General features: G+C 34.9%; 1 protein-coding gene across 1 annotated transcript in view; it reads left to right on the top strand.

Annotated features, from left to right (window-relative positions):
• LOC121414380 overlaps positions 1–10,494 on the top strand; it is a 31,829-nt gene extending 21,335 nt beyond the window's left edge. The window contains exons 3-5 of the mRNA XM_041607538.1: positions 2,992–3,155; positions 8,192–8,457; positions 8,876–10,494. Of these exons, the coding sequence (XP_041463472.1) occupies positions 2,992–3,155; positions 8,192–8,457; positions 8,876–10,479 (2,034 nt within the window). The 3' untranslated portion in view covers positions 10,480–10,494. The remainder of the gene's footprint in view (positions 1–2,991; positions 3,156–8,191; positions 8,458–8,875) is intronic.
• Positions 10,495–14,434: the final 3,940 nt, after the last annotated feature.

Below are 14,434 nucleotides of genomic sequence, written 5' to 3'. Positions count from 1 at the left end.
CAACTGTTATTCCAAGAAATTTGGTGTAAGGTACCATTTCTAATGGGGTATTATCAAACATAATGTTCATCGGTAACTTGTCTATGGAATTACTAAATAACATGTATTTTGTTTTGTTAAGGTTCAAAGATAATCGATTGGCTCTTATCCACTCAGTAACATTAATACGTTCAGAATTAATAACATCAACTAAAGTTTGTGGATTCTGATGATAAAAAATAAGGTCGAATCATCTGCAAACAAGATAAGGGATAAAATTTTGGATGATCTACACAAATCATTTATATAAATTGTGAAAAGAAGTGGGCCCAATAAGCTACCCTGGGGGACTCCACAGTTAACATATTTCATATTGGAGTTATGATCTTTAACAAACACGTATTGTTGTCTTTTAAGTAAGTAGCTCCTTAACCACTCCAAGGCCTTCCCTCGCACACCATAGTGAGATATTTTTTTAAGTAGGATTTCATGATTAATAATATCGAAGGCCTTGGAGTAGTCCAGGAAAATACCCACAAGGTGACTAGATTTTTCTAGAGCATTGACTACTTTGTTGACAAAATTCTTCAGGGCATGAGTGGTGTTGTGCTTGTCGCGAAACCCAAATTGAACATCAGATAAAATATTATGCATTGACAAAAAAAATTCTGCTCTGATGTATACTATTCTTTCAAGGATCTTAGAAAATGTGGACAAAAGAGAAATAGGTCGGTAATTACCGACATCCAACTTATCACCTTTTTTAAATAAAGGAATTACCTTGGCTATCTTCATTTGTTTTGGTACTGTACCATTTTCTAAGGAAAGGTTGAATATATGCACCAGCGGGGAAACAATAGAATTTATTACGGATTTTAAAATACAATTATTAATTTCATCAAAGCCAGGTTTTTTTTTATTTTTCAAACCAGATACGATATCAATAACTTCTTGATTATAATGTTGGAGTAAAAAATATTGAATTAGGGTTAGGCGGGCCGAGAAAGTCCGAAAAACTTTTCGTCGCGGGAGGAATATCTTTAGCTAGATTTACGCCAATGGAAGAGAAATGGTTATTAAAAATATTTGAAAGGTTGTCACCATCATTAACAATAACATTATTAAATCTAATTTTGGAAATACTTGATTTATTATTGGAGAGATTCATGGTCTGTTTTAGAACCTTCCATGTGTTTGCATGTCGTGTTTATATAGAGCCAACTGCCTCGCAAAGTAATTTTTCTTTTCAATGCGTAATATTTTAGTAAGTGTATTCTTATAAGATGTGTATTTTATTTTTGATTGTTCTGTACCTTTCATTTTGAATTCATAAAATAAGTTATTTTTTCTATTAATCGAACGTAAGATAGATGGCGATATCCATGGTGACTTAGAAATCGTTTTGTATGTATTACGCTAATCTTTTTTTAAGGGTATATGCAGGTCTAATTTCTCATTTATTATATTCATAAAAATGTTAAAGGACGCATTAACATCTACAGAATTGTATACAACTGACCAGTCTACATTATCCAAAGAAGCACCTAGACTGGCTGTATTTTCATGCGTAGGTCTACGTCTTCGTTGTTGGGAGTGTATCGGTCTAATTGGTCGTCTTAATGAAAAATGAGTAAGAATCGGGAAATGGTCCGTAATGTCAGAAAGTATTATAGAAGAATCGGGAGGAGGGAGAATGTTGCAGAAAATATTGTCAATAAGTGTAGCAGTTTCATTAACCACACGAGTAGGATTAGAAATCAGAGGCAAGAAGGAGGCCGAAAAAAAAGTTTCAAGAAAATCTTGAGATATATTGTTGTGTTTCAATAAATCAATGTTAAAATCACCTATAAATATTACATCCTTATTAACGAGAGCTGGATTATTTGTTGTTTCGGAAGGGTAAGTTAGAAAGTCATTTGTATTTGAGTTTGGGGGTCTATAAACTACACCAATAATCATATTTTTACTACCAGGAATATTAATTTCAATAAATAGAGATTCTACATTGGCGTTCATGGAGTTAAGATAATCACAAACCGTATACTCGTAGTCATGTGAAATATAGAACGCTACCCCACGCCCAGGTCTGTCTTCTCGGTTATTCATTACAAAATCATATCCGTTATTGAAAATTGATGGTTAGAATCACACGATATCCATGTCTCAGTAAGGCCAATTAAAGAAAAGGGGCATTTTTTAGAATTTGAAGTGTTATTCAAAAGTAACTGAAGTTCATCAAAATGTTTATTTAAACTTCTTTTATTGGCATGCATTATGCAGAATGTATCGTCGTTAAAATTTTTTGTAAGATTATTTACCTGATGTTGCGTAATATACTCAGGAGAAGGATTTTGCAATATGTTATGATCCTGTTCAATATCGAGATCTAATTCTTCCGAAGCTAAATTTATATTATTAGTAACAAAATTATCATAAAATGAAGGAATCATTGGGTTGTTAAGTACAATATCCTGAGGTCTCAATTCGCTGAAGAGGTCATCATTATCCAATGATGTAAATGGAAACTGAGGTGTATTGTCTATGCTAAGAAGTCGGTACATATCCGAAAGTGTTGTGTTATGTCCAAGAAAGTGTCGGTGAAGGTCATATAAGAGGCAGTAAAGCAAAGTAACAAAGCGAGGGGAGAAGGCAAAGAACACAAAACACATAAAGAACATGAAGAAGGACGAGGAGCCGCAACACAAAGGATTCTTACGCAAAAACGAGAACGTAGGGCAAAGAACTCTGAGTGTGAACGATGCAAAGTCAGTGAGAACGGAACGATTATCGAAACAGGCATTGGCGGAGGAGATAAAGTGAGACGCTCCAAATAAAATAAAATGTAGTGAGATACACCTATAAAATAGTACATTCAAATATCAAGATATAATTTCAAATACGTATAGTGAGTAAAGAATAAAGGAATTATTATAAAACTATAAAACAGTGTGTACGATAATCTGTTTATCATTTAAAAGGTCTTTCTGTCACATGTCCCTCTCTTCGTTCTAGGAGATCGCAGAGTTTCATGGAACACCAATCTCTTTAGTCAGTAGATCACGTTCACCCAACGGTGGAGCAGATGAAACACAAAGGAATTCACTCTCTTCTGGTATGACCAACGTGCTCCTCCTGAGGTCCGGTGACGTGGAGCAAAATCCTGGTCCAAATACCTAGTAAGAAAATTGAAATAATTCATCATTATCATCACCATTATCATAAGTATTATTATCATCATCATCACTATACTAATATATTGTACATTAATACGGCCTATTACATCATACCATAATGTGTCAGTGTTGTAGTCAAGGCTCAATCGTTCAAGGCCAAGGCCAAGAATTTAATACCCAAGGTCAAGACCTCAAAGCTAAGTGCAAGGCCAAGGCATTTCAAAATTTCGATATATGGAACAATGAGCCAACAATGCATAGACGGCAGACATGGTACACAGGGCAAAATTTATAAAAGGTGGGAGCGAGTGAGTGAGCAAAAAATTTGACCCTTGTACATGTAAAATCACAATCAATTACAAAAAGTGCAATTACATTATTTTCCGTAACTCTACAATGCATATAGATTTTAATCATGTTGAAGTTAGGCTTAATAGCCACATTTTTCCCAGAGTTGAAAATACAAAATTTCTTGGTATTATCATTGACAGTAATTTAACATGGTCACATCACATAAATGAAATTGAAAACAAGGTAGCGAAAAATATCGGAATTATACATCGTCTAAGTTTTTATCTTCCAAAACCTGTCCTACGTACATTATATTGCTCTCTTATCTCGCCATATTTTTATTATTGTAATTTGGTCTGGGCTTGCACATACCAAACCCATCTTAAAAAAATATGTTCCCTTCAAAATAAAATTGTGCGTATAATTTCTGTGAACGACATCATACCACCAACAGACACGAAATCATTATTTCATTCCCAGAAACTGCTGAAATTTAACGACATCAGTAAACTTCAGCAATGTAATTTTATGTACAGGTGTTTAAATTCTCAAATTCCAGAAAATTTTCGTGATTTCTTTGCGCATGTATCAAATATACATCATTTTGATACCCAAACAAATAACCAAATATATATTCCTAAACACAAAAAGATTATCTTTCAACACAACATCCGTTATTCTGGCCCGAAAAATATATGGAATGATCTTCCAGACTACATAAAAAAATCCTTGTCAGCAACTACATGTAGCTTAAAATTTAAGATTAAAAAATCAATTTTATCATCCTATGCTTGAATATCCTAATACCTTACATTCCTTTTGATCTTAAGTTAACATGAATAATGTGCAAATGTTGCGGCATTATGATTTTTTTTTTTCTCTCTCCCTCTCTCCATCATACATTGTTGTACGCTCTATTTGCTCGCCCGCCTTCCTGCTCACTTCTCCCTCTCTCGTTTTCTTCCCGTTTTCTTTTCTACTTCTTTTCTCCTTTCCTAGCCCTTCTTATCTTTGTATTGTATTTTGTGTATTGTATATATTTGTCCACAGGCGTATCCCGCCAAAAACATACGCTTCTAGGGACATATATTCCTCTTTACACATAAGTTGTTTATATTTATATTATTTATAGAAATTGATTTGAAGTGTATTCTTGTGAACAATAATGAGGTACCTTTGTAAAATGGAGGAAAATAAATGTTTATTTGAATTAAAAAATATTGAATTAAAACAAAAATAATTTCCTGATAGATTTAGACATAACAAAAAAGTAATAATTTTTTTTCTTTCGCTGATTCGAATCTACTTAGCCTATGTAATGTTAATTATCATTACCGCGGTCATCTGTTCCTGGCATGCTATTCTCAACGTATGTCTTTCTCCACTCCCTGAGACAGGGGCGGCAGAACGCATTTTTGTTTAAGGGGAGGGGGGGGGGGTCAAAGCTAAAAAGGGCACTTAAATATCAACATGGGCATTTTGGTGCAAACAGATATTTTCAAAATGAGATTATAATCTGCGTGAAGTAGTGGTGTGTTTCATAAAAATTTACTTGAGCAAAGCTTTTTTTAATGATTTCTAACTGATAAGATGGATATTCAGGCATTACTTTTGTGCGAGAAAGCAAAGCGAAAAAAATATGCAAAAAAATCAATTCTAAAATTGTTGAACTAGATTTTTTGTCAATTATGGTGCTAATCGCTGTTTTAAGGGCATCCTTGCGAGATGTTGCCAGGGCGAAACACGAGGCAGCTAAATTTCTGGACATTTCGTGTTAAAGAAACAAGTGAAATGTCTCTGGCGGTCTCACCCGCATCATGTGATTCAATATAGCAGCAGTGCTGACATTGAAAACTACCATAAAATAATTATTCACAAAAACACTATTCATATAATGATACAATACTAAGTTCATTGATAAAACTTGCCAGTGATACTTGGTTACCCCTATATTCACATTTTATACATTATATAAGTTATGACAGCAACCTAACAATTACCTCTAAGATGGCCAAAGTTCAATGACCTTTGACTTTCGTCATGTGACCTAAAACTTAAAACTCGCATGAGATGTTCAGTGATACTTGATGACTCTTATGTCCAAGTTAAATGAATCAGATCAATAAGCTTTTGAAGTTATGATGGTAATTCAACAGATACCCCCATCATGGCCAAAGTTCATTGACCTTTGACGTTGGTCATGGATATTCAGTGATACTTGATTACTCTTATGTCCAATTTTACTAGACCAAACTTTATGACGGGGATTCAACAAATACCCACACCTTGGCCAAATTTCACTGACCCTAAATGACCTTTGACCTTTAATCATGTGACCTGAAACTTGCACATAATGTTTAGTAATGCTTGATTAACCTTATTTTCAAGCTTCATGAACGAGGTCTTTATACTTTCTAAGTTATGATGACATTTCAAAAACTTAAACTTCCGTTAAGATTATGATGTTGATTCCACCAACACGGTCTAAGTTCATTGTCCTTAAATGACCTTTGACCTTGGTCATGTGACCTGAAACTAAGGCACTTGTTCAGTATTATTTGTTTAACCTTATAGCCAAGTTTCATGAACTAAGTCCATATACTTTCTAAGTTATGCTGTCATTTCAAACACTTAAACCTCGGTTAAAGGTATTGGTTAACTTTGTGAGCAGCCGATTTAGAAAAATTTCAAACCAAGGTGAAACATGTGTACAAGTGCATGTATTAGAACTAATAAATCCCAAAAACAACCATTATTGAGAATGGAAAGCTAAAAATACAAGGCAAACCCCGATTTTGTAAATAGGCGTCTTATAGACAACGTAATAATAATAATAATAGACAGTTCTTGTATAGTGCATAACACACTATAAACAACGTCTCTATGCGCTTCCAAAGGACTTGGATATTATTACCCTGGCTTTAGCCTCGCAGCCTTTTACAACGCGCTGGCATTTCAAGGAATGAGTTCCTGCCAGGTACTTATTTACCTCACCTGGGTTGAGTGCAGCACAATGTGGATAAATTTCTTGCTGAAGGAAACTACGCCATGACTGGGATTTGAACCCACGACCCTCTGTTTCAAAGTCCGGAGACTAATCCACTGGGCCACAACGCTCCACGTAGTACACATTATAGTACACATAAGTATATGGGATGAAATTAAGATGGTCTTTCCGGTCACTTTATATTTTAATTTTTAAAGCACTAAATAATCACTTTCGAACGCAATTTTTTTTCTGGGCTTCATTTTTTGAATATATCACAGACACAGGTGACAAGTGTGACCTTCTAGCTCAGATTTTTTGAAAGTCAAACCAATGTTAACCAATCACTTTAAGATTTGGTGTTGACGTTGCCACCTCCGTCGCCTCCGCAGGAAAAGCGGCGCCTATAGTCTCACTCTGCTTCGCAGGTGAGACAAAAAAAAAGAAAATTAAATATTCCGAGCTGTTTTTGTAATCGTGAACAAGGTGTGTATCTCACTGCAGAACTAACACAAGCGCGAAGCGCGAGCTGAAATTTTATAATATACTGACCAAAAAAGGAAGCAAGGACTGCAATTAGTGACTCATAAATATTTAAATTCAAGTTCATATTCAAATTTATTTATTTCACTTCCATCAAAGAAAAATAAATTGTATACCATATATAAACATTGATATTTTTATCCGTTGCAAAAAAAAAATAATAATACATATGTTGTGGGAAAAACACTCAGACAATTTGGACAACACATTGTAGGTTTTAAATAGGTCCTATGTATACTATTTTTCAATAGAAATTAAATTAAGATGGAAATGGAGGAACCCACTAAAAGCAATGCTTGTACAATGTGGGCCCCTCAAATATGATACATATAGCTTACCAATTAAATAATTCGAGCCAAAATTTTTGGTTCATCAGGCCAATCTTTTCATTACGACTTAAAGACTTGTCGGCCAAAGAAATTGATAGAAGGAAAATACTAATGGGATAGAAATCAACCTTGTTATCTATATTTAGAGATAGCTATTTTAAAAGTATTAAAATTGGTATCAAAATTGCAGTCACATTTGTCAAAATTATTCCTGTCATCAAATCACAATATTCTTTATCATAATATTACTATCATTATCATTAATATTGTTAATTCTTGATAATGGTGATAATGATGGCTCTGCAATTATACTTACTACTACTGCTGCTACTGCTGACTGGTAGTATTGACCATTAGTGTCATTGAATATACAGAACAATTGAAACATCTATAATTACTTATATCAAACAAATGAAAGTGCAAAATACAAAGTGCCTTGAAAATGCCTTAAAAGTTCAAGGCTCAAAATCCTCAAGGCCAAGGCTTTGAAAAAGTAGGCCTAAGGCCAAAACCAAGCATCAAGGCATTACGACACTGTTGTGAGTACAAGAAGGGACGATCGAAATATTATACAGTCTCTTTCGCCTTACGACGGGGTGTTAGACCAATCGCCGGTTCGCAATATTTCCATGACGGTTTGAATCCATAAGTATATCGACAGAGTACCAATTATCGGTTGGTTATTTGTATAAATGTATCATTGAACATGATGATTCATTCAGTCTGTACGGCCAGCTATAGTTTATTTTCTTTCCGATTTCATCTCTGAGAGATGCCAAACCTAACAGTATTTATGTAAAATACTATAATTTAACACAACACATTTTCTCTTGAAAGTAATTGAAAGAACTTCTCTCTTACTGTCTCTGGTGTTTTTGTATTTGGTTTAGCGCTGAGAATCTAACCGAGTTCGAACTCCATCTCCTTGCTGACGGTATGGATCAATCAGACTTCAGGAAGGTTGGACTAGCTTTAGGATTCACTGAGGCTCAACTAAGTCGATTCAAGGATGACAACATTGGCAACATAATGCAAGCTATCTATAAGATGCTTTGTGAATGGCTGAAGACAGTACTACAAGATGAAGCGAGGGAGATACTGTCCAACAAGTTAAAAGACATCAATCTCGTACAGTTGGCCGATTGTGTACAGAAAGGTGATTACCATCTCCAATAGAGAAAAACATTATAATGGTGACTTGATAAAGATAGTAATAACAGGGATCACTTTAACAGTGATGGTTGTTATCCTAATATTGAAAATCATATACAAGATTAATTAATATTTAGATAATAATAATCAATAAAAATAATAAAAGAATGCCTAACATATATTAATGGTTAATCTTAAAACATAATAATCACAATAGATCACAATAGGCTGAAGTTATTCCCTGTCATTCACAATGTTGAAACATCAAATAACTCAGAAATGGGCATAATGTATTTCCAAAATATATTGATCCCTAAGAAAAAAATATCGAATGACATCACATATCGATTAAAAGTCCATTCATATTCAGTTGAATTGCACTACTTTGGACTGGAGACATGTTATTTTCTATTTCATCACAGGTCAGGTTGGTGATCACATACCCTCAATGACAGAAGAGGAAATTCAACAGGTCATCAAAGCGGTCAAAGAATATTCTTCCATTCATCACTGTCAGATTCCAGCCGATCCACTGAACAGCGCCCTTTTATTTCAATTAGACCGGATCTTCACCAACTTAACGTTGATGGAAGAAGATAAGGGAACAACCCATAAGGCACTGCTACTCTACGCGGACCTCCTCAAGACCAAGGTTAACGGAGTCTTTCCTAAACGTCTGCTACTTGAAGGTGAAGGGGGTGTGGGGAAGACAACTCTCTGTGCGAAGATCGTTTGGGACTGGATTCATGCATCCGGCTACCAAGATTTCAAACTGGTCCTTTTCGTCCTCCTTCGTGAAGCAAAGAATAAGACTATTGGAGAGATTATAAAGTCTTACCTCCCAGACGACATTAAGGTTACTGCCATGCAGCTGAACAAGTATGTCTTCTCTCATCAGAAAGACGTATTTCTTGTTCTTGACGGCCTAGACGAGCTAGCTGGTGATCTTAACAGCTCTCATCAAATCGCCCTTATCATCCTCAATCGACTGTTTAAGTCAGGTAAAGTACTAATCACATCAAGACGATGGAGATCGGATGAGATACGGAAGATTACTGAGCTTAGAAGGCTTTATGCATTCATTGCCGTGGAAGGTTTCTCTGATGCAAATCGCTCTTCCTACGTCACCCGGTTCTTCCTTCCAGATGCAACTTCAGCTGAAGATTTGAATCGATTTATATCAAATAACGATGTGATCAGAAGGAACATGGCTCCATACCCCATATACACAGCTATGCTGTGTATCATGTGGAAAGAATTCGATGGAGCTCGTCGCATAGCAATGTCGAAATTACAAACATTTTCTCAGCTCATTAACGAGATGGTCCAATTCTTGGTCGATCATTATCTCTCAAAGCTCGGTCTGTCTGCAAGAGACGAGGAATGGCATGTACAGCGTGCAGAAATATTTCTCCATCTATCCAACATCGGTTGTCTTGCCTTCCAGGGGCTCTTGGAAAGGCGATTGGTGTTCACTGAACAAGAGTTCAAGAGCTGGCCCGGGTATGTGACAATAGGTTGTCAAGTTGGAGTACTCACTAAACAAGCACCGATCCTTCAGAGGAGACAGAGATACAATAAACATCCCGCAGACTCATCCGTGCAGTTCCCCCATAAGCTGTTTCAGGAGTATCTATCAGGGATGTATCTGGCATCTCTTCACAATTCAGACAGGAGTGAATACGACAAGTTGGTGAAATATATCATGAACAACATCTGGGAATTCAAGGAGCTTCTGTACTTCACCTCAGCCCAGCAGAAGGAGGTCGGATTGGATATCGTGTCTCATCTCATAGCATCAAGCGATAAAGACTTCATTGTTGACGTAGCATATGAGAGTCAAGACCAAACAGTGGCCAAAGCTGTGGCAGATCATCTATCGACATCATCCAGCAACACACTTGTGATCAAGAAGAGGATGCAGGCCCACACGGTATCAGGAAATATCTTCATCATGAATCATCGCAAAGTGGTAAACAATTTACACAAAATGTATACACCCTGTATATTCGAATATCTTATTTGAAAAAGTCTAAATATATTTTTTAATTTTCATTTTTTCCCGCAATATTCAAAACAAACGAGACCAAAGAGTACTGCTCCTTAAAGCCTGTGTATAGCTTTGGTAAAGGGTCAATAATATGATTGATAATCGAATATCATCTAATATGACAGTCTTACTGAAGCGTAGAGACTGTTAGATATTTTTCCAACTGCACTTCTCTGAGAAAATTTCAAATATTCAAATCTTGGATATATAGCGCCCTCTCTCGGCGATGCTTGTTTAAAAAAAATGGGCATTCAAGCACTTATCTTATAAATTTAGTGATTAGATATCCAAAAGTTACAGACAAAGAACACATCTTGAAAGTTTCAGCCCATTCCATGATTTGGAATAGGATTTAATTGAAAGACAAAAACACACAGATATTTAATTTGATCGGGTGACCCTATCAAGTTAAATTTCCATGTAAAATTGCAAAATTTATCCTGTAAAACACATTTTCATGTCATATCCTCCACATCATAACTGTTATAGGGCATATCCATTCATATTAGCTAGCAATGAATTGGAATAGTGATAGGTGCATTTTGGTGAATTTACCAAAACTACACACAAGCTTTAAAAAACATGAAACATCCACCGAATATCACTCGGCCCAATTTCACTGTTATTAATTTTTATATCTGTCACAAAATACACCCCTTGTAAAGGAAATTAAATGACGCAAAAAAATAATGTAATTTCAAATATTTTATAACATTTATTAGATAACTATTTAAAAACAAACAAAACGTAGAAGGAGGGGAAAAGTAATACAAAAGTGTATATTCATGTATTTTGTATTGTTGTTCTTAAACGTACAAGAGTTAAGCCTCGGGTATGCAGATATGACTCAAATATATTAAGAGTGGATCCAGCTTTCGCCAATGAAGGGGAAATTTACCCATATTTTCCCCGATCGGCCGCTCAAAATTAATTTTTAATTTGCTTCTTTGAAGGGGTAGTCCTATAACAGTCACTTGTTCGCTTTATTCTCACAAAACATTAATAAATAATAATCTCATATAAACTCCTCAAAAAAGTTTGGAAATCTGACTTTCATCGATAGTCCCTCTTCTTTTTTAGTAAATATCGATATGGAATTAACATAAAAAGATAAATAATTTCATTCTCTTTAAAATGATACCCTACATGATATGATTATGGTTCACATGGAGGTGCAGTGCCTTGAAATGTGGGGCAAGGTGTAAATTCAAAAGTTGCAAAATGACACAATATTGAAAGTCACTGTGCTTTTTTCAATGGTGATGAATGAGTTACTCTGCTGTTTGTTTTGAGTTTGATCGAGAATCCCTCCCCTGTTTTAATAATTGTCAATTTGTAATTAATATCAATGAATAGATCAGTTAACTCTATTTAAAACGATACCCTATATAATATGATTATGGTTCACATGGAGGTGCAGTGGCTGTTCTTTTTTCGTGGTGATGAGTGAGTTTCTCAGCAGTTTCTTTTAATTGTTTTCATGCACCTAAACATCAACATTAACATGGAATCAAACACACCTCTGCACAAGCAAACATATAACAAACAACATGCATGGGTATTTCGAACCACGACTCAAACCATGTTATTTCACAGGACCATCACATGCATAAACCACAATAAAACATAGCAAATGAAGAAGCAGGGGCTTTATTTAAGTGGATTTTCATCTCTATTGACACAGACAAAGAATCATGTTTTGTATTGACCTTTTATGACCATTTCTGATTGTTTTGCAGCTTTTCAGTTCAGACCTCATCCAACACTTTTGAGTCCTGCTCTTTTTGTGGTGGCTTGATCATAACGAGCATGGTATCAATTTAAAGAGAATTAAGTGATCTTTTGAATGATGTCAAATATGCATTGTGTAAAATTGAAATTCGGGAGAAATAATGGCCAAACTCAGATTTCCAAACGTTTTTGAGGGTTTTTTTAAGCCTAATTGAATTGTACGAGCGCGAAGCGCGAACACATTTTTAAAGGAAATTTTATGTATTTTGTCCTGACAATTTAATATTTTGAGCAACGATTGTGATCGTGAATAAGATGTGTATGTACCTAAATAATCACTGCGAGCACGAATCGCGAGCAGAAATTTCTGGTATCCGTTCTGGCCTGATGGGAAAACAGACCTACTGATGTTTGCAGTTACTATTGAAAGCGATACATATTTTAACAATCAAATAATGCGAGCGCGAAGAGCGTGCTGAATTTTTTTGTCATTTCGACCTAAAAATTTGATATTCTAAGCACTTTTGTCATCAGAAACAGGATAGGTATACAAATAAACAGTTATCATTAGACCTAAAAAAAGGATGACTAATCTTCCTTCATTAATAATGCAAGCGCAGCGCTAGAAGAAAATTTTTGATATTTTAATGTGAAACAGGATAATTCAAGCACATTTTAATAAAGAAAAAAACTGCGTATCTATTAAGTGCGCATGTTTTTGAGATTTAGACCTAGAATCTGGGAATTCGAAATTCCTTTATTATGATAACAATAATGCGCGAGCGCGAGCTGAAAAAAAAACATTATGGCTATCTGAAAAGGGTTAATCTTAACACTATTTCAAGCATCGTAGGAAAATCGTGAAATGGATATGTATTGTACTTCACAAATGATGCAAACGCGAAGCGCGAGCCGATTTTATTTAGATTATTTTTTAGACCAAGCACACGGGGAAATTGCAAGTATATTATTTTTTTCATCATATGAAAATTGCTGTACCATTTTCCTATTTCTCTTCCTAAGCGCAAGATGAAACTTGTCGATATTGATATTCCATTCTGAAAAAAGGGACACTTTTATTATTAGGAATTAATGAAACTGTTGCCTTATTTATCAATCTAATATTAATGAGAGCTAGAAATCTGTTGATATTAAGGCCTGAAAACCGGAAATTTTAGGCATTTTTGAAATATTGTTTTACGGCCTACTAGTGCGCATATGGTAATCCTCAAGCAAATCGGCTGTTGATGGAATGCAGGAGATCCATGTGCAGGAGAATGTCTTGATGCACGTGTAGTTGCGGTAGCGTAGTTTGCTTACAACTGTGGGGATCGGGCCTGCTGTTACGAGGCCGTAAATTAAACATGGATATTCATTCATTCATTCATTCATTCGTTTATTTCCATTTTCAACAATTACAGTTTCTTCTGTACATGTTGACATATATAAATAACAAAACATATTTCAAATATTCCTGTACAAAAAATTATATTCAAGATTATTACAAATCAGGTTGGAAATGGAGGAGGCTGCTAAAAAGCGGAGCTTGTAGAGTGCAGGCTCCTAATAAATATTCTTGCAGTTGTTTAGCATATAAAAAATAAAATAACAACTTATAAAAAATAAAATAACAACTTGATATGCTACCTCCTTTTTACTTTTTTTCTGTTCACAGCGTTTCTCTCAAGTAAAAAGGATATTTTTTGGAGGGGGGGGGGTTCCAAACAATACATTACTTTGTGAACAAATCACAAATAACTCAAATATTCATGAGGAGAATAAATTCTAGGATTATCACCAAAAGTGATTACAATTGAGAAAACTTGGTGTAATCTGATTTTTTTTTCTGAAATATTTGGTAGACCTTTTGCGTTGTAATATTGACAGATAATTTGAAAAACATAAAAATATTTTTACTCTCAATATGATCAATACAACTTAATCAACAGTGAACATGATATAAATAATGGCCCCTTTGGATGATCAACATTATCAGAGTGTTAGTAAATATTCTTGCTAGACTGGGAACTTAAAAATTGTCGAAAATAAAACACACTATCCCGTCGAGACAAAGAGTTACGGATGCTCTAATTTGAATCATTTAGGTGTTGCTATGTGTGTCAAGCAAGTAGTGGAGAGTAGTTACTGACTGTGAATGGATTTAGTATTTAGGGATTGCTATTTTTGTACTTTCATAAAA

This window comes from Lytechinus variegatus, chromosome 4, assembly GCF_018143015.1.
Source record: "Lytechinus variegatus isolate NC3 chromosome 4, Lvar_3.0, whole genome shotgun sequence".
NCBI classification, from domain to species: domain Eukaryota; kingdom Metazoa; phylum Echinodermata; class Echinoidea; order Temnopleuroida; family Toxopneustidae; genus Lytechinus; species Lytechinus variegatus.
The sequence above is the reverse complement of the archived record's forward strand: the minus strand, read 5'-3'. Positions and strand labels throughout refer to the sequence as shown.